The 24,210-nt window shown below is 52.6% G+C and overlaps 2 protein-coding genes across 2 annotated transcripts; both read right to left on the bottom strand.

Annotated features, from left to right (window-relative positions):
* Positions 1 to 17,616: 17,616 nt before the first annotated feature.
* Positions 17,617 to 18,652, bottom strand: LOC100829651 (NAC domain-containing protein 87). The gene is made up of 2 exons (XM_003559884.3): positions 18,182 to 18,652; positions 17,617 to 18,096 (listed from the first exon to the last, which is right to left on the bottom strand). The coding sequence occupies exons 1-2, from the start codon at positions 18,650 to 18,652 to the stop codon at positions 17,617 to 17,619; spliced, it is 951 nt and encodes a 316-aa protein (XP_003559932.1).
* A 1,775-nt stretch (positions 18,653 to 20,427) lies between these two features.
* On the bottom strand, positions 20,428 to 23,301 carry LOC100829344 (NAC domain-containing protein 92). The gene is made up of 4 exons (XM_024456975.1): positions 23,104 to 23,301; positions 22,274 to 22,296; positions 20,944 to 21,427; positions 20,428 to 20,859 (listed from the first exon to the last, which is right to left on the bottom strand). The coding sequence occupies exons 1-4, from the start codon at positions 23,299 to 23,301 to the stop codon at positions 20,428 to 20,430; spliced, it is 1,137 nt and encodes a 378-aa protein (XP_024312743.1).
* Between the last annotated feature and the right edge of the window lie 909 nt (positions 23,302 to 24,210).

Genomic DNA, 24,210 nt, shown 5'->3' with positions numbered 1-24,210 from the left:
TCCCGTGGCCAGGACTCTCCTCCTGGCCGCATGGGCCCTGTGGGCTAGCCCCTCGGCCCATTAAGGCCAGGGTGCTCCCTCACAGGCCCATTTAGCCCAGGGATAGGTGGGCCTCAAGGTGGAACCCTCCGGATCCCTCCGGAACCTTCTAGAAGCTTCCTGGTCAAAACCGGGAAATATTCCAAACTTTCCAGAACCCTGAAAACAACTTTCCATATATAAATCTTTATCTCCGGAACATTCCGGAGCTCCTCGTTGCGTCTAGGATCCCATCCAAGACTCCGAATCATAATTCGATATCATCATCATTTATCTCATCTAACCCAAGCATGAAACGTTAAGTGTGTGACCCTACGGGTTCGAGAACATGTGGACATGATCAAATATCAATAACCAATAGCGGGACCTGGATGTCCATAATAGTTCCCACATATTCCACGAAGATCTCATCGGTTGAACCACTATGTCGAGGATTCAATTAATCCAGTATCCAATTCTCTTTGTCTCGCGATATATTACTTGCCCGAGATTTGATCGTCGGTATCGCCATACCTAGTTTAATCTCGTTACCGGCAAGTTCTCTTTACTCGTTCCGTAATATAATACCCCCGCAACTAAACACATTAGTCGCATGCTTGCAAGCTCATTAGGATGTTATATTACCGAGAGGGCCCAGAGATATCTCTCCGTCACAAGGAGTGACAAATCCCAGTCTTGATCCATACAACCCAACAAGCACCTTCTGAGATACCTGAAAAACACCTTTATGATCACCCAGTTACGAGATGACGGTTGATGCCCACAAAGTATTCTTCCGGTAATAGGGAGTGGCATGATCTCATGGTCTAAAGAAATAATACTTGACATAATAAAACATAAGCAACTTAAACTTAAGTGACACGATCAAAAGCTATGTTTAGGTTTGGGTCTGTCCATCACATCATTCTCCTAATGATATGATCTCGTTATTAAATGACAACACATGTCTATGGTTAGGAAACCTTAACCATCTTTAATCAACGAGCTAATCTAGTAGAGGCGTATTAGGGACACGGTATTTGTTTATTTATCCACACATGTATTTGAGTTTCCAATCAATACAATTATAGCATGGGCAATAAACATTTATCAAGAACAATGAAATATGATAATAACAAATTTATTATTGCCTCTAGGGCATATTTCCAACAGTTACCGTCTAGTCAGATAAACAGTGGATGTCCAGGGCTAGTTCTTAGGCCTTAGGCCCCTAGCTGAGGAGTTGGCACTCATGCATGCTCACCAGCACACCGAGGGGGAGTTGCCATGTCTCCCTGCTCGACACTTGTAGTGCATGCACTGTGGCACCTGTGGTATCCCCTTGGCTATAAAAGGAGGACCCCCGCCAACGGTCAAAGGGTTCGAATCTGGGTTGGTTGGATCAGTCCACGGTTCACTACTAGCAATAGCCCAAAAGTAGCAAGCGATACTTAGCCGAACAGGGAGAGCACCCAGGGATCCCCCCGGCAACCTGTAAACACCTGGTTTTGTGGAAATACAAGCTCAGAAGCAGGACGTAGGGTTTTACACCTCAGGGTGGCCCGAACCTAGGTAAAAACATGCATGCATGTGTCCTTAGCTCGCACGCATTCTGGGTATATTAGTTTGCAGTCCGTGTACGCCATCGGCCACGCCGGCGATCGCCGGAGCGATCCCCGACGCCCCTGCCGAACCTAAAAGGGGGTGTGACCGCACGCCCCCGGCGTCGAAGCCCTGTGCAATGACATCTGGCGTGCCAGGTAGGGTCCGCGAGAGGAGAGCTCGCCGGTGACCGCCGGCGGCAGTGTCTGCATTGACGTTGGCTTTGCGTTTTACGCTGACGGAGCTGGCCACCATGCCCCCCAAGCGGGCTGGTGACCCTCGGATAGACGGGCGCGAAGCACCAGCGGCGCACACGCGGTCGCATGATGTGCGACCCGCATCGGGGGCTCAGGAGAACCCGGAGCCCGCGAGAGTGCAGCAGTCACAGCTGCCTCCCCCGCCCCCTCGGCCGTCGGCAGACAACCAGCCAAGGGGACCGGCGGCCCCCAGCACCGGGACCAGCCGCGCGAGCGGGCATGGTGCAGCCCGCGCCGGCCAGCGAGTCGTGTCGCGGGCCGAGGACACGCAGCAGCAACGGCACCATGAGCATACCATGTCACGAGCGACGCCAGGGGGCTCACACCCCGCACGCCCGGAGGCGTCCGAGGCTAGAGCGGATACAAGCCGCTCGGGAAATCGGCTGCCCCCCGCACGAACCCCGGCGGAAGCCATCATCGCCGCGCAGGTCATGGTGCGGTATGAACCGCAGCAAGGCACGCCGGCGCACGAGACGTGGGGCGAGGAGTTGGACGCGCTTCTCGCACTTGCCGCCCAACAGCCGCAAGGCAAGGGCGTCCCGGCAGGCTCCGGCAGCGGGCGGAACCCGGAGCGTGGAGACGCGCCCCGCGCCTCGCTGCCGAGGGAAAACCCTCCCCCGCAGGGCGGCCAGGGAAACAGGGACCCAGAAGGGTCCTCGGACTCGTCACCCACCATCGCACGGGGTGACGTGCGTGGCATTTTGAATGCCCGCCAGCAAGAGGATCTACGCCAGCGCCTGGAGCGTCGGCGTCGGTGCGAAGTAGAGCGCGAGCGCCCGGAGGAGCAGGAGGATGCTCCTATGTGCCCTGAGGACGGCTGCACCGCGTTCACGCGCGAGCTGCGCCGGGTGACGTGGCCCCGCAAGTTCCGAGCGCTAGCGCTCGGCACATACGACGGGACCACGAACGCTAAGGATTTCCTCCTGACCTACACGTTGGGGATGCATGCCATCGGCGCCGACGACAAGGTCCGGGCCAACTAGTTTCCAATGGTCCTGAAAGGATCCGCGAGAACCTGGCTGCTCAACATGCCCGCCGGGTCCATCGCCACTTGGGGGGACCTGCGCGAGCAGTTGGTGAGGGCGTTCCAGGGCGGCTACAAGCGCCCGAGAACCATGGCAGAACTGCACACCATTGTGCAGAAACCGGGGGAGACGTTGCGGAGCTTCGTCAACCGCTTCTCCAACCTCTCCTACTCTATCCCGGAGGCGGAGGCAGCTGACATCGTCAACACTTTCGCCATCAACGTCCGTGACCCCAAGATGCGCGAGAAGCTGAGCACGCACCGGATCCGGACGACGTAGGATCTATTTGCCCGGGCGCACAAGTGCGCCATGGCCGAGGAAGGGCGCTTAGCGCCCGAGCTAGCAGCCAAGGCTGCCGCGAGCCCTGGCGAGGGTTTGCATAAGAAGGGTTCCCGCAAGCACAGTGGGAAGCAGGTTCTCGGGGGCTCCTGTCGCGAGGCCTGCAAAGAAGGCCTCGCCCGGTGGCGGATCAGGTGGCAAGCAGGGTGATGCGCCCAGCTGCCCCATCCACAATAACTCCATCCACGACGTGCAGGACTGCCGTATCCTGCAGGGAATCAAGCAGCGGCGCGAGCAGCGCCATGAGGAGCGCCGTGCTGCTGGCGCCTGCTTCAACTGCGGCGACATCAGGCATCTCTCCCGAGATTGCCCGAATGACCCCAGAGCGGGGCCGAGGCCTGCCAGCGGCGGCGCCGGCAGGGACGAACCCCTAGAGGGACGAGGCCAGGCCCACGCGGGCAGGGAGCGCCCTCCCCGGGGATGCGATAGGGCTCGCGCTGAGGAGCAGCGCGAGTCTGACTACACTGGCGGCGATGAGCCGGGCTTCCAGGAGCCTCGCGGCGTCGCCTGCATCCATGGGGGAGCCTATGCTCTCCCATCCCATGCCGCCGTGAAGCGCCTCACCCGGGATGTGTGCGTGCTGTTGCCGGATGCGGAGCTGCAGCAACCTCGCCCAGCTGGCTCTTGGCGATGGCGTGGTGCTCCCTCACCTCATTGAAGGAGGTGACCAAGGCCTGTTGCCGGTCCTTGATGGCGTCCAGGAACCGATGTCCTCGTTCAAAGACGCTCGGATCCCAGGTGATGGGATTCCAGGCCACCCCGGCAAGAGTGTCGAGGTCGGTGTTGGGGAAGGCCGCCGATGACGACGAAGCCCCCTCCGCCATCGTAGAACGGTGCGGGGCGTCGTCTTCTTGCTCCAGGGCGTCCAGTTGCCCTTCGCCGGCAACTTCCCCTTCACCCGTACCCGGGAGCTCCGGGGCTGGAGAAGCCACCTTGCCCCCGGCGAGTGCCGTCCCTTGCTGGGCGGCAGGCAAGTCCCCACCAGCTGCGTTCGCGGCTGCCGGTGCGTCGCCAGGCGCCGCCTCGACGGTGGTGGCGGTCGCCGCCGCTGCCATGGCCGGCGCAGTAGGGTTTGGTGCGGGAGCCGATGCCGGCTCCTCCCCTGCCCCCGTGATCTCGACGTCAGGGTCAAGGTCAACCACGGTAGCGCCCGCTCCCGGTGCGGGCACGCTTATGCCTACAGCAACAAGGAGTGTAAGGGTCGACAAGTAAAAGAGCTATGGGAAGCGGACAGGGGTAGCCGGGGCGGTTACCTTGCGAGGCAGATGGACTTGCAAGGGGTGCTTCCCCCGCCTCACCTGTGCCAGCGGGAGCCTCCGAGAGGCTTGCGCGGGCGAGCTGCCGCTTGCTGAAAAAGAAGGTACGTTTGTATGGTTAACTGACAACTGAAAAATGCAGCAAAGGAGCAGCGAAGGAGCCGTACCAGTCGCCGGCCCCGCCCCAGTTGGGGCTGGGTCGTCGGCGGGCGCAATGACGGCGCCACTAGCCCCTATGTCAGTTAGGCCAGCGACGCCGCCGGCGTCCGCGCTCGTCCTCTTGCTCGGCATGGCGGGCAGGGAGTCGCTCCTCCCCCTCTTGCTGGCGCCCACCGGCGAGTTGGCCCTCGGGGGATTGCACCGGAGCGCGAAGCCCCGGAAGACCCCCCGAGCGGGCGGCACCCTAGGTGCCCGCGGGGTCGCCGCCACCCGGGGCGTCGTGGGAGTCGATGGCGAAGCCGCCACGGAGTCAGGTGCCGACCCCGGGAAGGCTGCCGACGCATCCCCGCCGGCTGTTGCTGCTGAAGCCGATGTTGGGTCGCGGATGGTCCCCGCCGAGGCATCGTCAGGCGCCACCGGAGCAGCCGCCGGCGCGGTGCTGGCGGCCGCTGCTAGGGCAGATGTCGCCGCCGTGGCCCCGGCGACCCCCGCGGACGTGTGCACGGCCGAGGTACCGGCAGGCGCCCCTGAGGTGGCCGCCGCCACAGTGCTGGCGACCATCGTTGGGGCGGATGTCACCGCCGTGGCCCTGGCGACCCCCGCGGACGTGTGTGTTGCCGAGGTACCGGCAGGCGCCCCTGAGGTGGCCGCCGCCGCAGTGCTGGCGGCCGCCGTTGGGGTGGATGTCGCCGCCGAGGCTCCGACGACCCCTACGGACGTGGTCGCCGCCAAAGTACCGACGGGCACCCCTGAAGCGGCTACCGCCATAGGGCTGGCGGCCGCTGCCGGGGCGGATGTCGCCGCTGAGGAGATAGCCGCGGCCACTGCGTACGCTCTTGATCTCCAAACGATCAGGGGCGCATCATCGCTGTCCTCATCGTCGTCGTCCACAGGGACGACTTCCGGGTACGCTGCAGCCTGGCCCGCCTCGTTGTCTAGAGATTGGAGGGAGGGCCAGCTGATCTCCGACTCGCCACCGCTCCCCTCAAGCACCTGCTTCCCGCGAGGTGCCGGCAGGGGAGCGCGGGGGGTCCGAGTGGGGGTGTCGTCCATCAACACCCACTCGTTGCAGGGCGGGAAGGCGACGACAATGTCGTTGAGCGCCGCGACGCCGGCATGGAGGGAAAAGACCCCCGTCGGGAACCTCGTTGATTGGAAGGTTTTGCCGGAGATTCCCCTCACCCACACCTTGAGGGATTCCAAATCCATGCCGTCCTGGTGGAGGCGTGTTCTGTCCCCGGGACCCGTGTACGTCCACGCGGGCCAGGAGCGCAGTTGGAGCGGCGCGACGCGCCAGTTGATGAAGGTACGCGCCACGTCCACGTCGGTGAGCCCCGCTAGCCGCAGAGCCTTGATCTTCTCTACGATGGGGAGGAGATCAGCGTCGCGGTGGTACCTGTCCTGCCAGCCGCTGTGGGGCTGCGGCAGCTCCGTGGGCGAGAGGATGAACTCCTGGGGGTCCTCCACCCGGACCCAACACCAGTCCCCCCGCCACTCCTTCTCAATCTTCTTCCCCGACCGGAGGATGAACTCAGATTTCATCTGGTCGCGGGTGCGGAACACCACCCCTGACGACATCGATTTCGCGTTGTCAATCCGGGGGTAGAAATAGTGATGGAAGAGCGCCACGGACGGTATCACCCCCACGAACGCCTCGCAGAGGAATTGGAAGGTGGCGAGGAGGAACAGCGATGTGGGGTGGAGTGCGCCACCCGCAGCTGGTACGACTCCATCAGTGCCTGGAGGAACAGCGAGAACGGCGGCACCAGCCCGGTGAGGATGAAGCGGCCGAACACCCGGAAGTCATTGTCCTGGTGCTCGGCACCCGCCGGGAAGATCAGGGTCTCCGCTTGCTCGTTGAACTTGGAGGCGACGGCATGCCAGATATTGTCCAGCGCCTCGCCGTTGTAGCCGGGCCGGTAGAAGGCGAGCGTGGCCCGCATCTCCCGCTTCTTCAGGTCTTTGTCGGCGGCTGCCTTGGTTGCCGCCTCGCTCCTGCTGGCCACTGCTCTCTTCGAGACCTGCACCTCTTTTCCCTTCCTAGTGGTGGGGGGCGCCATGGGGAACGGAGGTGGAATCTAGCAAAAACACTTGGATGCGAGATGCGAAGAAGGTTGAAGACGGAGCCCGTGGGGAGCAGAGTATTTTCCCCTTTTGGCAACAGTAAAAACTTTATAGCGCCCGGCCGTTTGGTAACGGCCGGTTCCGTACCCTACGGGTGCACGGGGATAACTCCTAATCAAAAGGAGTAAATGCGGGGAGTGGCCTTAACTTCCCTGTTTCAGGGGGAGGTTAGGGCGGAAATCACGCGCCCACTACTCCGTCTGTAACGGCGAAGTACTAGGGGCAGCGAAGGGACGCAGGCCCGAGGCGGATCGGGGGCCCACGCATCGGTTGAGGGCGTAACCCGGCAACCGATCTGGGGAAGGCTCATCCAGGAACAAGTGTTGCCGGCCCACGCCCGAGGGCTACTGTCGCACCAGTGGCACCCGGGGTACCACTGTTGCGCGACACGTGGGCCTCGTCTCCGAGTTCCCGGGAGGGTCACATCCCGGGCTGCAGCCACGAGCAGCCCGGCAAGCTACCAGCCTGGAAAGGCTAGTGGGGCTTCGAGGAATATTTGCACCGGGACACCTCTTGGGAAGCCACTTGCCGGGAGGGGGGGGGGGTTCCCGGATGTGATCAGGCCTGGGCGCCTCCCTGGAAGCCACTTGCCGGGAGATGGGGTTCCCGGGCACAGGCTCCCGCCACAAGGGTGGGGCCCAGCGGGCAGAGCAGCAGCGCCACGCAGGCGCGTGCCAGGCGTCGAGTGCGCAATCTCACCAGGGCGAGGAGTGAGGCGCACGACGCATTAAATGAGCAGACAGGAGGGAAGTTACCCGTCTAGTCAGATAAACAGTGGATGTCCAGGGCTAGTTCTTAGGCCTTAGGCCCCTAGCTGAGGAGTTGGCACTCATGCACGCTCACCAGCACACCGAGAGGGAGTTGCCACGTCTCCCTGCTCGACACTTGTAGTGCATGCACCGTGGCACCTGTGGTATCCCCTTGGCTATAAAAGGAGGACCCCCGCCGACGGTCAAAGGGTTCGAATCCGGGTTGGTTGGACCAGTCCATAGTTCACTACTAGCAATAGCCCAAAAGTAGCAAGCGATACTTAGCCGAACAGGGAGAGCACCCGGGGACCCCTCCGGCAACCTGTAAACACCTGGTTTTGTGGCAATACAAGCTCAGAAGCAAGACGTAGGGTTTTACACCTCAGGGTGGCCCGAACCTGGGTAAAAACATGCATGCATGTGTCCTTAGCTCGGACGCATTCTGGGTATATTAGTTTGCAGTCCGTGTACGCCATCGGCCACGCTGGCGATCGTCGGAGCAATCCCCGACGCCCCTGCCGAACCTAAAAGGGGGTGTGACCGCACGCCCCCGGTGTCGGAGCCCCGTGCAATGACAATTAGCATTGTAGTTAGGATTTAGATGTACATTTCCCTAATTTGTAAGCATGGGCACACGTACATATTGGAATAGCTAATTGTTATAGCTAATTTGTAAACATGGGCATTGTAGTTAGGATTTAGATTTACATTTCCCTAATTTGTAGCACACAAGATACATGATGTTAGGTTTTTTATATGCTATATACATGAATTTGGTGCAAGCCGTCCATCATTTGTTGTCGGCATTGGCCAAAGACCACCCCGCCCTTGGCGCCATACTCGGGGGAGGAGTGGAAGGTTTGAGGAACCTCCTTCCTCCTCTTCCTCCTCTTCCCCCGCGAAAGAGCACCCTGCTGAAAAGCAGCGCCGCCTCCGACACACGTATGGAGGACGAAGACACCTACACCCCAGGTTACAGCCCGGCTCCTAGCATGGACAACCCCCCCACTAGCCAACCTTCCCCAAGCGAGGGCAGTCGGGATAACGATCCGGGTCTGAGAGACAACATCCTTGTAAGTATTCTTTTCAAACTCTTTTTCACTCCTTACCTTCATGAATAAAGATCTTACACACATATGCCTTCTTCTTGTTACGTGCAGGCACCGGTGAAGTGTCGTATCCACGTTGACAAGCCTGGGAAGCCTGTAGGTGCCATTGGCCGCCTGATGCCCAGACAATCATCGCCACTGGTGCACGGCATTCTCATGAACGACGCACAAGTGAGTGTGATGGTGGACTCCGTCGTCGAGGAGCATCAGGATTATGCTATCCCGCTACCTCCGGAGGAAGGCGTGGATATCCTAGGCGGTTGTCCAAACTACCGAATTATGTGGCCTAGGAGCTTGGTATCTCTCTACAACCTGCGCTGGCCCTCTATGACTCCATCTCCCTCCGCCCACAAAGGTACTTCTCATTCGCCGCTCGGCCTTTCCCTAGGATACTTCCTCATGTCGATGTCGGCGGAGATGAAGAACGGGTAATGTCGATGCCTGCACAGCTCAAAGATAGCCAGACCATAGGGTCGGCACAGGCTGGAAGCGTCCCTCCCACTTTCTCTCTCTTAGGTGCCGCTGAGTCCATGGGTGGCCACAAGATCGATGTCAAGTACAAGGCAGAGGAGCAGAAGGCATGCGACAGTAAGAGGAGGCATAAAAGAGGGGGCGCGGCGGCAAGACCAACAAGGAGTCCTCCAATGTCACTCAAGATGAGATGCACCATGTGCCTGAAATAACTGGAGTCTGGGAGGACAATAGGCCTGACATTCTCATCAAGAACCCATATCAAGGCCAGAGATTCGAAGACGGATCCTATTTCGTGGCTAGGGAGTTTGACCGGGTGCTTATTTACTATCCTGGAAGACCGATGGTCACCGAAGATTCCCTGCGTGCCGTGTCCAGAGAGATGCAAGAGTTTCATCAGTTCTACATGCAAGCATTAGCTGGTTCTCAACAGCATGCCCAACAGATCAATGTAAGAATCCCAAAAGACTATGGCTTCTTTGACCAAGAAACCGGGAACATTCAGGAACGTCCTATCACCTTTGGTGTGGAGTTCAACGAACTGTTCCACCTCTTCAACCGCCAAAAGCTTGATATCAACCTCTTAAGGCTGTGGTCTGCCTACCAAATAAGAGAACTGCGGTGATTGGAGGTCAAAAAAGTAGTCATTTTAGACTCCGCGATGTTCAACTACGGTGACATCGATCTTGAGCCTGAAAAGGATGCCTCAAGAACTATGACATCTAAATACTTGGTGGCATGTCTCGAGAAATACGCGGACCATGACTTCATCCTCTTCTTCCTTAATTTGGAGTAAGTTGAATTTTATATATGGAACCGTTTGTTTTTTGTAAATCAGTCTTTCTTATACACCCTTAGATACTAAAGTTTATTTCTTTTGAAAACAGAGACCATTGGGGGGCACTACTCATTTGTTTGCCTTGATCCGCGGTGTACTACTTCGATTCACTACTTCCGAAGAAGGGTGTTCGAGGTAGGTTCTGGAAACCCATCAAATCACTCATTAACACTGCCTGGAAAGTGGCGACCAAGGGAAAACTAGCTGGTAAAGGCTATAAAGACGAGCCTCACCACAACCACAGGTTCCCTTGCTAGCAACAGCCGCCAGGCAGTGTGTTCTGTGGCTACTACTGCTATCACATCCTTATGGAGAATGCCAGCATGTTCAAGCCTGAGTGGAAGGGGTCAATCGCGGCGATGGAAGAGTATTGGCGGCCCTGAATGACAATGAGACACCGACCTAAATGGGTCGTCTATAACATTCAAAGGGAGTTCGCCCATCTCATAAACAATGAGGTCATCAAGCCTAGTGGGGACTTCTTCGAACGCGTGGAACAAGTCGTGTCTAGGGTTCACCCACGACAATAGATTCAAGCTTGAAATGAGATACATTTGTATTCTTTATATGCTTGCATGAAATTTTGACACTTTGTAATTATGCTTCTATGGAATTTTGACACTTTGTAATCAATGTCGTGAAGTGAGATACATTTGTATTCTTTATATGCTTTATATGATGCGGCTTATATACATTTGTATGCTTTATATAATGTGATGTGATGTGATGCGGCTTTATATGTATTTTTCTGTGATGAGATACATTCTGTGCTGTGCTGTATATAATTTTCTGTGTATTTCCTGTGGTTTTAATTATTATTTTAAATACTGAAAATGTATCAGTATCGGTCCCTCGACCGACACTGATGTGACAACGCGACCGTTATTGATGATATATACATCAATAACGGTCGGGAAAGATCGACCGCCACTGATGTATATGTACATTAGTAATGGTCGCTCCGACCGTTACTGATGATGGTATAGCAGTAACGGTCGGAGCGACCCTTACTGATGATGGGTATCATCAGTAACACGAAGTTAGTAACGGCGGCCCCGACCGTTACTGATGTTGTTTTTCGACCGTTACTGATAAGCCTTTCTGTAGTAGTGTGCACAATCCCGAACGTCTGTTAATTTTAATCTTGTTGCACCAGCTCGTCTTTTTACTGTTTTTCTTAAGTGTACACGTCCAGCTTGTTGGGTGAACATCTAGCTCTTTTATTCTGTAGCTGCTGATGCCGGTTGAATAGCTCCAGCGTCATGCAAAAGGCCAGAAACGTGCTGTGTTCATGTTGCGGTCGATTAGCCTTTCTGTTATGCTTTGTAGGCTTGGTCCGCCGCGTTCTGTTACGTGGGATGGCACGTATAGTCATTGGGACGTGGCGGGCTATGCGGATCAGCAGGTTGTTGCTAGATCCTGAGAATAAAAAGGAAGAACGAAAAAGACGCAGAGGAACCATCCAAAGCCTACCGCATGTGCGATCCGTCGACAAAGAAGCTTGTTATCTCTCGAGATGCGGTGTTTGAGGAGAACAAAAAAATGGCACTGGAAGGAGACTGAAAAAGACAGAGAAAGTGAAGCTGTACTGAAGTGATCCCCCTTCACCAAGGGTTCGATCTCTGCGCTTACTTGTGCTAGTCCCTGGATGGACTCACTAGCACACACAGTTCAAGATGTAATACCAAGATACAAAGGTCAAAAGTACTTTATTACATCGTATCATCCAGAACTTAAATTGTACTTACAAACTTGCATGACCTCTTAGGCCAGCATAAACAAATAATGTTCAAAACCATGATAACAAAGTATCACGAAGCTGCAGCGGAAAAGTAGAGAAAAAGGGCCTCATCTACTCCCAGAGGAGAGAGCATGTTGGAATGTAAGCACATGACCCAGAGAAATATCGACGAACCTCACTCTTCGTCAGTTTCACCTGCATTATTAATTGCAGCCACCACGTGGTCAATACATTTGAATGTATTGGCAAGCTCACCAGAGTTATAAAGGACCTACCAAGTGCATGCATAGTTTGGCTAAGTGGGGTTTGGCCATTTTGCATAAAAGTATCATTATTCAAATCCTATCATTTTTAGACAAATAGTTTTGAATTCTATTGGACACGGGGTAGAAACACCCATGCTCCTATTAACCTAGGCACATTGAGTAGAAACATCAATGCTCCTACCCAGTTCAAACCATTCATTTTATTAGGAAATTTGAATGAGTGAGACTTACCTTACAGTTCCAATATCTAGTTGCTCATAATTGTCCGTAACCGGGGACACGGCTAAGTACTTAGTTTGACACTCTCGAGAGGTGGTACACTTTACCCACAAGAAATCGACGTGTTAATCCCTTCCTGTCCTCAGGGTAGAGTAGCAACAGCATCGACTACAGGAATTTTCAGAACATAATCCCCCAGACCACCTGAGGGACGCGCCCCCACCTACACTGCTACATACCGATGTCACCTCGGATCCGGGTTCATATTTCTTACATCCATCCTGGCAGAGCCCATAATACCATGTGGTTGTACTGGAAGCTACTAAACAGGAAACTAGTCCGGTCTCTGGTTACCCCGGGTGGCATCCCACATTGTGACGCAGGCGCTCCCCGAATCGCACGGGGAGGCGACCATGGACGCTCCCGAATCACACGGAGAGACGACTCAGCGGGCCCCATAAAAATGGACCTAACGTCACGACATCCGAAAACTCAAAGCAGCCCACTCAGGACGGTTCATTGAATTACTTGTTTTGCCATACACTAGGAAAAACTATGTTTGTAATTCAATAGTATCACATTGTAATAATACCACCCTCGTATATTATCATAGCATATCATTTTACTACTACGATGGCAATTGGTGGTAAGTCATGACAAAGGTATCCTATACTACTAGGACAGATCATAACTAGCATAGATACAATAATAATCCTAACAATGCAACTAATAAAATCTAGTGCATAATGAAATAATAGGTGAATGATCAAAGTGAACTTGCCTTGATAGTAGTTGGTATTCAAACACTCTTCGCAATCACACTATTCGCTCTCCGAGAAAACTATACAATCAAGCAAACATACACATACATAAACACACCATACAAACAAAGGATATGTATGCCATGATGCAATACAAATCATGTGACATGAGTTTTGGTTTATTTTAAACACACCAAAGCATTGATAATTAAGCACATGCGATTAGGGTTTTTAAACAAAAGCAAAAGCTAGGGTTTAAATCCTAAAATGAGGTTTTATTTGCATCTACAAAACAATTTAATTCAAAATATTTATTTCTCTGCCCCATTGGACAGAGGACAATAAAACAAATTTTTGAGTACTGGTTTCATTCAAAAAGGACTTCTAAATAATTAGTTATGATTTAAATGGCATAAAACCTTAATCTGTAATTTGAATGTGATTTAAATATTAAAATTTGAAATTGGACAGTGCCAAAAGATTCTACACTTCCTAAGGATTCCAAAAAGGTGTGGATCACTAAATTTGGCCAAACAGATTTAAAGTTATGATCATTTGAAATAACAGGGGCCTATCTGCAAAAATGCCTTTTATTAATCCGGGGAAATAAAATTACATTTTTATTTTATAACTCGGGTGCCACGTGGCGCATTCCTATTCGTTGGTACTGGTTCGGTTTAAGTGAATAAGGACGATCTAATCTACACCGTTGGAGATGGATGGACGGACGAGATCGACCGGGGGAAGCTCACCGGCGGGTTAGGGTTCCGGCGACGGAAACCGGCGGCGGCGCGGCTCGGGCGTGGAGGCGGGCGGCGTTCGGGTGGACCTCGGGTGTCGGGGAGGACACGGGGAGGCGCGGCGTGGCACGGCGGAGACGGGGGCGCGGTCGGCGGCGCTCGGGGACGGCGGGGTCGGCGCCTAGGACGAGACGGGCGGGCGGCGCGGCACGGCGGACGGCGGCGCGGGCACGGGCGGTCGTCGGCGGGGAGCTGCAGCGCACGGGAGTGAAGATGGCGCGCGTCAAACGAAGCGCAAGGGGAAGACGCTCCAGAAATTTGTGAGCTCGGGCGGTAATGCTCACCGGCGAGGTCGGGACGGCGCGGTGAACGGCGGCGGCGGCGAAGCTTTTCGGCGAGGAATCGGGGCAGCCTGGCGGCGTGATAGCGAGGGGGAGCAGAGGGAAAACGAGGAGGGGGCCGCGGTGCTTATAAGGACGCGCTCGGCTGTGAAAATGGAAGGCCGGAGGAGCGGATCCCGGTGATGGCGCGCGGCAGTCACGCGCGGGGACGGCGGCGCGATTTCGGGCGCTTGCCCGAGGTAGGGGACGACCCCGACAGGTGGGCCCCACCTGTCGGTGGCTCGGGCGCGCGCGCGCGGGCGGCTGGGCCAGCTGGGCTGTGGCGCGTGCGAGGGAGTTGGGCCGGTTTGGCCCAATTCGGCCGGGCCGGTCCGTTTACCCTTTTTTTTTCTTTTAGGCCTTTTCTTTTTCTGTTTTTCTCATTTCTTTGATATCTTTTGAATTTGAACTCCAAATTGGTCCAAATAAATCCCAGAAGATTTGTAAAATCATGTTATACCATGATACAACTTTTGGAAGTAGTTTTTCTTCAAAATAAAATATGTAAAAATACATTTGCCCTATAAATGCCTTTAGGGCCATATATCTATTTAAATAAAATACTTTTTCAACTCCAAATAATTATTCAAAAATTATGGGATAGCTCATATGTGCAATAAACCCCTTTTATATATAAACCTTAATGGTTTGAAGATCCAAAGCTCAAATAGGTGTAAACAAAATCTTTTAAAGCCTTTTGTGATTCAAATTTGAATTCAAACATGCAATTGTGGCATGATGCTCATGGATGCAATGCACATGTAAAGGTTTGAAATTTTGGGATGTTACATGTACCAAGCTCAACATTTGTCATTCAGTCTTATGGTGCGGCAAGTGAGAGGGAAGAATATTTCCCTAATGATGATGGTTCAGCTGGAAAGAAACCTCAGCTGAAAGCCCTATTGTGATAGCAGAGACTCCAGCTGCACCTGAGAAGCAAAGTGAAGCAGCGGCGGAAGCTAGGAGCAAGTTTCAGATTGCAGCGACAAAACCTGTTCCGCTACAGTGTTCTGCTGAAATAGAAAATCGACAACAGAGCCCTGCAGCCTCACCTCTCTGTCAGTCACCCGCAGGTTCAGATACACCTGCAGCTGTTGTCACTCTGGAAAGTGGACCCATGGGCCCACAAGGGAAGCGTCCCGTGTCAGAAGTGTACACAGAGACAGAGCAGTGCCTGTTGGGAATGGAAGAGCCAGCAAGTTTCACTGAAGCAGAGAAGCAATCGAGCTGGCAGCAGGCTATGAAAGAGGAGATGTCCTCGATTGAAAGCAACGGAACTTGGGCTTTGTGTGATCTGCCAAAGGGCCAGAAGTCAATTGGTCTAAAGTGGGTCTATAAATTAAAGAAAGACTCAGAGGGAAAGGTGATCAAACACAAAGCCAGATTAGTCGGCAAAGGCTGTGTTCAGCGACAAGGGGTTGATTTTGAGGAGGTTTTGCACCCGTTGCCAGAATTGAAACAGTGCGCTTGTTGATAGCTTTGGCATCACAAGAAGGGTGGGAGGTACATCATATGGATGTTAAATCGGCCTTTCTCAATGGAGAACTAGAGGAAGAAGTTTATGTCCAGCAATCCCCAGGTTTTGCTGTCAGTGGCAATGAACACAAAGTGCTGAAATTGTACAAAGCACGATATGGACTCCGACAGGCCCCTCGTGCATGGAATGCAAAATTGGACAAATCTCTTACATCTCTTGGTTTTGAGAAATGTCCAGTGGAGCATGCCGTGTACAAAAGAAAGTCAAAGGGATCAAATCTGCTTGTTGGAGTATATGTGGATGATTTAATCATCACAGGTGAAAGTGTGAGAGAAATCAATGTCTTCAAAGAGCAAATGAAGAGCATGTTTAGCATGAGTGATTTGGGCCTACTCAGCTATTATCTTGGGATTGAAGTGAAGCAAACAACTCAAGGTATTTCTCTCAGTCAGGCTGCATATGCTGAAAGAATTCTGGAAAAGTGTGGGATGTCAAACTGCAATTCCACTCAAGCACCAATGGAGATTAGACTGAAGCTGAGCAAAGTAAGTGACAGCCCATCTGTTGATTCCACTGATTACAGAAGTATAGTGGGGAGCTTGAGGTACCTAGTACACACTCGACCAGATATATTCTATTCAATGGGAATAGTGAGTCGGTACATGGAGAAACCGACAGAGGAGCATATGACAGCAGTTAAACACATATTGAGGTGTGTGCGTGGCACTCTGAATCTTGGCTGTGTCTACAAGAGGGGAGAAGGAGGAAAGCAAGAGCTCATTGGCTATAGTGATAGTGACATGGCCGGTGATATTGATGACAGAAAAAGCACCTCTGGAGTCATCTTCTTCCTGGGAGCAAAACCAATCAGTTGGGTCTCTCAAAAACAAAAGGTTGTTGTTCTTTCTTCTTGTGAGGCAGAGTACATGGCTACAACGTTTGCAGCATGCCAAGGCATATGGCTCGGGAGATTGCTGGCGGATCTTCTCGGGCGAGACTCAGTTCCTGTGGTGCTCAAGGTGGACAATCAATCGGCGATTTCATTAAGAATGAATCCAGTCCATCATGAGCGCAGCAAACACATTGACACTCGCTACCATTTCATACGGGAGTGTGTCGAGTCAGGCAAGGTCGAGGTGGGGTTTGTGAGAACTGAGCAGCAGCTTGGCGATATCCTGACCAAGGCGTTAGGGAGAGTAAAGTTCCAGGAGATGAGGAAACTGATCGGCATGAAAGAAGTTGGAGGTAAGCAACAAGCTTAAGGGAGAGAATGTTACTTTTCATTTTGTTGCACCAGCTCGTCTTTTTACTGTTTTTCATAAGTGTTCACGTCCAGCTTGTTGGGTGAACGTCTAGCTCTTTTATTCTGTAGCTGCTGATGCCGGTTGAATAGCTCCAGCGTCATGCAAAGGGCCAGAAACGTGCTGTGTTCACGTTGCGGTCGATTAGCCTTTCTGTTATGCTTTGTAGGCTTGGTCCGCCGCGTTCTGTTACGTGGGATGGCACGTATAGTCGTTGGGACGTGGCGGGCTATGCGGATCAGCAGGTTGTTGCTAGATGCTGAGAATAAAAAGGAAGAACGAAAAAGACGCAGAGGTTACGCGTCGCAAAATTGTCTCTCGTTCCTGTGTGTTTGGCAGTCGAAGCGGCTGCCGTGGGAGTGAGTTTGAGAGCGACGAAACCAACCAGAAATCCACCGTGATCGCGTTGAGTCTATGGCCTGATTGCTAACAACGTCAAGATGAAATCGGTTTACTTTACGTTGCAAAAAAAAAAGTTCGGTTTACTTTGGCCGATTTTTAGAAGGGAGGTGTTCGAACATACTTAATTCATAAGGGTTCAAGATAAACATAAGCATGATCTACACCACCAGGTATTTAAAACACATGCAACATGTAGGTACACACGATGTTGCATACACAATCATACAATTCAAATATTAAACACACAAGGTAAGACCAAAGCCATGCAAGACACGCAGAAGAAACTCGATCGCACACACTGATTACCACAGTCCAACTCACTAGGATCGCCTTATTACATATAACTAAATCTGATATTAAAGGAGGACAATGCAGTCTTGGATCAGAAGTTATTCCCCATGCCATCCCTTCCCATTTGATCCACCAGGAAGGTCTCATCGGCAGTATTGGTATTGTGGTCCTGCAACACCATGGATGATGGACCACTAGTCGGTGCCACCATGAAGCCCTCACCTGCCATTGCGTCCATCTGGGTCGGCATCTGCATGTGATGTTGGTAGAAGGACATGGGCGACGCTTGGTTATTCCCAAAGTAGAGGTCATTAGTTGCAAGTGGCACCAACGACGACGAGCCAGCATTGTCATACATCTTATACATGGAGGAGGTGGGGTCCATGGGAGGTGGCAGTTGTATTGTCTGTGTGCATGCCATGATACTGGTGTCGAAGCCTTGTTGATCATCTCCGGCCATGGACATAGGCATGGAGATCGTGATCTCGTCATTATTCATTTGCTCCATGGGGCACGACATCACCACCTCCTTAGTATTCTTGTGGAAGACCCTGCAAACCACCCACTCGTCCTACAACGAATATGTACATAATTAATATTATGGCAAATCAAGCTCGTGACTTCACATTTGAGAATGAATATGTAGATGAATATACCTTCAAATTAGAAGATGTATTAATGGCGTCGTTGGTGGTATAAGAGGGAATCATGTACTCATGCATGACCCAGTTGGTCTTCTTGCCATTTGGAGCTCTGCCCATGTAGAAGACGAGCGTCTTCTTCATGCCGATTAGAAGGCCATGGCCATGGAAGATCTCCTTGTCCTTTCCCGTGACCTTCCAGTACCCAGCCTCGGTGGTGCGGTTGATCCTACGGCCCGTTGGGTACTTGCGGTCCTTCTGGTAGTAGAAGTACCACTCCTGCACACCCGGCCCCGACATCTTCGCCTTCAACGGGAGCACCCATGGCTCCCACTTGTTGATGTCCACCTCTCCAATGGCAGTTGTGCAGAAGCTATTGTCCTTCACCTTCTTGTTTAGGTAGAAACTAACAATTTCCTCGTCCGTCGGCCGGAACCTAAAACCAGGAGCAAGAACTAGTTGTTGCTGGTGCAGAAGGTCTCCCATGGCTAGATCTATAGGTACCTAGCTAGCTCGAGCAAGAAAAACCTACATGTAAACAGAAAGAATGATGCAGTTGAGGTTACAAGACACATATACAACGAAGTTATTTTGTGACGAAATTTAGGGGAGAGGGAGGGTGATTAAATAGAGAGGGAGGCATATGCAGGGACGGCACTTGGTACACAAGCTTCAAATTTTGTTCACCTTTTCTGGCCCTTAATTAGATATCTTCTTCTTTACAGCTCGGCCATGCTTGTCCCTGCTTGCCTCTCTCTATGGGAGCCGCACCTGGTATAGCCTGTCAATACCGAATTTTGTCTATACTTCTGATGGTATACGCATACAAATGCATTCTCCATTATACCCCTGCTTTCGTCCGTTCTACATGCCTCCGTTAAATCTTGCTTCCGTTCGCTAGTTTTGTTGTTGGTGGAGCATTTGACATCTGTAGCCCACGGGCCGACGCGCATCGGCGGCTTGTGGAGGCCGTCCCGCCTCTCCACCTCGGCCCAGCCTAAGATTTCATCGGCCCAGAAGACGTCAAGGTGGTCGTGGCTGCTGGCATTGTTTCTACTGCTTTACCATTGGAGCCGAGCAAGGAAGCTCGCACGAAGGCGTTCCAGGAGATGTGTGAGCGCAAGCCGATGGTTGAGTTCAACGACCCGCCGGGGGCAGATCAGGACTGCAGCGTGAGGGAGAAGCGGCTCGTCCCGTCGGAGGACTCGTTGGTCTACGGCCCCACAATGGGAAGCGACGGCAGCCTGTGGATGCACAGCACCATGGTCACGTACCACGTGCCAAGCGGCATCCAAACGGAGGGTGCGTCAATACGGTTCAGGCAGGAGATAGGGCTGTACATCCTTTTTAGGCTAGTAGGCATCTTGCACAATATGGCTGGCTCCCAGCGGCAGCAGTAGCAGCAGCAAGATTTTGCGCAGGATCAGCCGGCGGCATGGTGTTTTCTCTCGCTGGCCTTTCTTGGAGCCCTCTACGCGGTGGCATTCTCATCTCGCCTCCTCGTCCACCTCACGCTGATCTGCCTGCGCCCGCCCAAGCCCAAGGACCTTCGGCTGCCCTACTACGGCTCGTGGGCCGTGGTCACTAGGCCGACGTTCGGCATCGGCCGGTCCGTCGCCCTGGAGCTCGCGCGTCGGGGCCTTAACCTCCTCCTCCTCCTCCTCGTCCTCAGAACCGCCAACCGATATCCAACAAAGGGGGCGCTGGTGGGCAGGGCTTTGACCCCCTAACTATTTTTATTTCATTTTATATATATATTAATACTTTTTCCATAGTATGTACTCCCTCCAATCCTAAATGAACTAAAACAGCGACAAGAATTTAGGATCGAAGGGAGTATAACATCTCATCGGTTTTTGTAATTAAACAAAATATTTCATTCGCAAGGGTTCATAACATACAAACGGTGTGTAGTACTAGCTAGCTATTTAAAACACATGGAGTAAATGCAGGTACTTACGAGCTTACACAAACACACGGTTCAAATAGTAATAACACAAGGGTAAAACCCAAGCCATTCAATGCAACGCAGGCAGAAAAAACTCACTCACAACACAGGTCACACACACCAATTACTATTGTGCAATTCACTAGAATTGCCTTACTGCATAAAACCCAAGCCATTCAATGCAACGCAGGCAGAAAAAACTCACTCACAACACAGGTCACACACACCAATTACTATTGTGCAATTCACTAGAATTGCCTTACTACATAGATATAAATACTATAGTGATGAACAATGATGGGGTCATTGATCTTCAGTTTATCCACATGCCTTCCATGCCTCTTTGAAACACAAATGGGAATTCATCGGCGGTGGCGGCCTCCGTGTCGTCTTGCGACATCATGGATGATGGCCCGCTCACCGGTGCTACCATGTAGCCCTCATCTGCTGTTATTGGCATCTGCATGTGCTGTTGGTAGAAGGGCATGGGTGCTTGGTTATTCCCCGACGTTGATGATCCAACGCTGCCATCCAGCTGGTACATGGAGAAGTGGTCCATGAGGGGAGGCAGTTGTATTGTGGATATTGCAGTTTCGGAGTCGAAGCCATCCTGCTGATTTCCCATGGGCATAGACATGGGCATACTGATGTGCTCATTGTTAATGGGATCCATGGGGTACGAAGGCACCTCCTCCTTCTTGATCCCACTGCTCTTGTGGTAGATCCTACAAACCACCCACTCGCTCTATGGCAAATGTGCATAATTAAAATTATGGCAAAATCAAGATCCGGACTTCACTTTTGTGCATGGATATGTGTGGATGAGTACCTTGGAATTAGAGGGCATCTTGTTGTCGCTGGTGGTTTCGATGGTTCTGTACTCGTGCATGACCCAATTGGTCTTTTCGCCATTAGGAGCCCTACCCCGGTAGAAGATAAGTGTCTTCTTCATGCCAACAAGGAGGCCATGGCCATGGTAGATCTCCTTGTCCTTGCCGGAGCCCTTCCAGTATCCGGCTTTTGTGGTACGGTTGGTCATGCGGCCTGTGGGGTACTTGCGGTCCTTCTGGCAGTAGAAGTACCACTTGTTTTCTTGCCCCACCATATTTGCCTTCGTCGGGAACTCCCATGGATCATACTTGTTCATATCCACCTCTCCAATGGCGGTTGTGCAAAAGCTCTTGTCCTTCACCTTTGGGTTCAGGTAGAACCTGATGAGTTCCTCATCTGTCGGATGAAACCTGAAACCAGGAGCAAGATCCAGCTGTTGCTGGTGCAGGTGGTCTCCCATGGCCTGGTTGATCTCTAGGTACCTAGATATGGTTTAAGCATGAAAAAACTATATATGCAAATAGAAACTACACGGCAGATGGAGGCAATTACCAGTCAGGTATACAACGGGAGATCGAGATGTGTTGTGAAGAAACTTAGGAGAGAGTGTAGGCAGTTAAATAGGAGAAAGGGGGCGTGTGCGGGCAAGGCACTTGCCACACAAGATTCCATATTGATCTCCTTTTTTGGGCCTTAATCAACACTTTGTTTAACCAATTTTGTTTCTACCGGCAATAGATAGATGGATGGATCTTATCATCTTCTTTACGGCCGTGCTTAACCAATTTTGTTTCTACCGGCAAAAGATAGATCGATGGATCTTATCATCTTCTTTACGGACGTGCTATGTTTGTCCTTGCGTGCCTCTCTCTATGGGCGCCGCACCTAGTATAGCGATAGGTATGTCTCTCGAACCTCTATGTGCCATGACATGCCGAATTAGTGCCACATTATGAGTATGCTAGCTAGCCTCTCAATACTTGATTTTGTCTATATTCTTGTAAAGATACATGTGTACGTATGTGTTCTTCATGCTACCCTTCCTTTTCCGCTTTGCATGCCTCTGTTAAATGGTGTTGCATTTATGATGTAAATCAAACAAATGCATGCTTGCTAACTCACAATGTTCTTACCAGCTTCCTACGTATGCGGTGATCTTGTGTGATCGTCATGATCATACATTATATCTGTCATGCATCACCCTGTTCAGCTTCAGGGTAAAGATGATCACCATGCATGTTGTTTGTCTGACTCCCTATTGATGGATAGTTTCGCTGGTTTGCACAAAAAGTTGTGTGATGGAAATGTGATAAAAATGAGATAGATACAAGTAGCCCTGGGCGTTCGGTTCCTGAAAAAAATCGAAAACCGAATGTTTTTAGAACAAAAAATTCGGTTCGGTTCTCGGCTTTACCCGAACAAAACCTGAAAATGAACCACACCGGAATCGTGTCTACGCGCAGGGAGGTTTAGGCACCACTCAAGACTTAGGAGATAAAAGAGAGCATGCAGCAGGAGAGGAGGGGTAAGCCGTAAGCTCCGGGAGGGGGCGCGGGCGTGTGGCGGCACCAGCGTTGTGTCGCCCACATGATCTTCTTCGATCAATCATCATCGATCGATTTTCTCTCGCCTCGTCTCCGGTACCTCCAGGCAACAGAGGGAGGAGAGGGGCGCCGCGAGAGATGCCGCCCACCGCGATCGCCGCCTGATGTCCTCCTCACTCCCCGATCTCCCTCCACTCTCGTCCTCCGCTCTCCCCTCTCCCTATCCGGCGCATAGGCAGACGGCGGCGGGAGGCGCGGAGGCAGGCGCGCTGCGGCAGCGCGGAGTGGAGTGGGGTCGTGGCCAGCAGCGGTAGGACACGGCGGTGGCGGCGTCCATGCGGTCTGCGGTGGTGGACGGGCAGCAGCGTGCGAATGTGTAGAGGCGGCGATCGCGGAGATGAGGAGAACGAGAATCGATCGATCGATCAAAGCAGAAAGGGCATGGGCAATCCCGTTCTGAAAAGACTGGCATTTTTTTCTGGAAAGACCGGAAAAACTGGCATGTGGGCCTAGATGCAAAACGTGAGTTCCGGCAGCTGTACTCTACCACGGCGTCGCCAGGGGACGACCGCAGCACAGTGACGAGCTTGCCGCCGCCCTAGAGCGTGTAAAACCTTGTCGCCGGAGCCGTCAGAGCTGCTAGCCATGGTGTCGACCACCGCGATCTCGCCCATCGCCTCGATCTCCTGCCGGACGATGGCGAAGTTGGCCGGCGTGAAGCACCGGGATGCATCTTCCTCGAAGCACGGGTGGGCCGTAGTGGGCTCGGCCCGGGAAGACGCGTCGGCCTCGCGGTCTAGCCAGGCCTCCATCTCCTGGGCCTAGTCGTCCACGTGCTGGAGCAGGCCGAGCAGCGACATGCGCGGATTTTCGTGGAGGCCCACGTGGAGCGCCGTGGCGAGACACTCCGTCCTCTGGTCGGCCGCCACGTGGACCGGTCATATGCGGATCCGGTAGAGATGCTCCAAGAACAATACTCTCTCCATTTCAAAATATACCTCATATAGATTTGTGCACTTGAACTAAGGCAGCTCTCGTTTCTAGTGTCCCACCACTCATATTGGTTTAATAATAAATGGATGAATAGATATTGGCCGGGTGCAGGTAGCAAGAGAAAAATAAGACGTATTATAAAACAAATGAGAAAAATCTATACATGTTGTATTGTGGAATAGAGTGAGTATGACTATACGGCGCCCACGCATGCATACCAGTATTGTTCCATGCATAAATTTCGAATTTAATTCTTCACCAACTCTTTTCAGTTCCTGCAGTTCGGTTTCAGAGGAAAAAAGCATTAAAGGCTTCCATCCTATTCGTATATGTATTCTGCCATTGTTTCGTGAGCAAATATTTTCATGTCCAATGGAGAGGTGGCGGTGACGAGTTCGCCGCTTCGGCTCCAAAGGGAGATGGCTGCAGCGCTTTTGGGGCGAAGAATAGCCAGATCCAGGGAGGGGGATGGTGCTTCGCTCAGAAAGGATGCAAGGGGCGATTGGTGTGGCCTGCGTCTTGTGGGCGAGGGATCTGGCTGCCTCGTTCGAGGTAGGGTGGCTCAGTCCCCAGATCCAGAGCAATGGAGGCTCGGAGAGCGCTCCCAGAGGGTGAGTTGCCTCCGGCCGTGTTCTTCACTGAGTTTAAATCCAACTCCATGGAGTTGGTGGATGCTGCGACTCGTCAACGCCAATGTGCAAGGGGCTTCATCTGCTCCACGGGCGGCA

The sequence above is a fragment of the Brachypodium distachyon genome, chromosome 1 (assembly GCF_000005505.3).
Source record: "Brachypodium distachyon strain Bd21 chromosome 1, Brachypodium_distachyon_v3.0, whole genome shotgun sequence".
In the NCBI taxonomy this organism is placed as follows: Eukaryota; Viridiplantae; Streptophyta; class Magnoliopsida; order Poales; family Poaceae; genus Brachypodium; species Brachypodium distachyon.
The sequence above is the reverse complement of the archived record's forward strand: the minus strand, read 5'-3'. Positions and strand labels throughout refer to the sequence as shown.

What these genes read in the sequence shown, in the direction of transcription:
- LOC100829344 (XM_024456975.1), bottom strand. Translation starts at nt 23,301, where the DNA reads ATGGAGGCCTGGCTAGACCGCGAGGCCGACGCGTCTTCCCGGGCCGAG. An exon ending in CTGACGGCTCCGGCGACAAG is followed by an intron (nt 22,297 to 23,103) that starts GTTTTACACGCT and finishes GATTTTTTTCAG; the next exon opens with GAACCGAACGCCCAGGGCTA. An exon ending in AGATGCCCTCTAATTCCAAG is followed by an intron (nt 20,860 to 20,943) that starts GTACTCATCCAC and finishes CATTTGCCATAG; the next exon opens with AGCGAGTGGGTGGTTTGTAG.
- LOC100829651 (XM_003559884.3), bottom strand. Translation starts at nt 18,652, where the DNA reads ATGGGAGACCTTCTGCACCAGCAACAACTAGTTCTTGCTCCTGGTTTT. An exon ending in ATACATCTTCTAATTTGAAG is followed by an intron (nt 18,097 to 18,181) that starts GTATATTCATCT and finishes TATTCGTTGTAG; the next exon opens with GACGAGTGGGTGGTTTGCAG.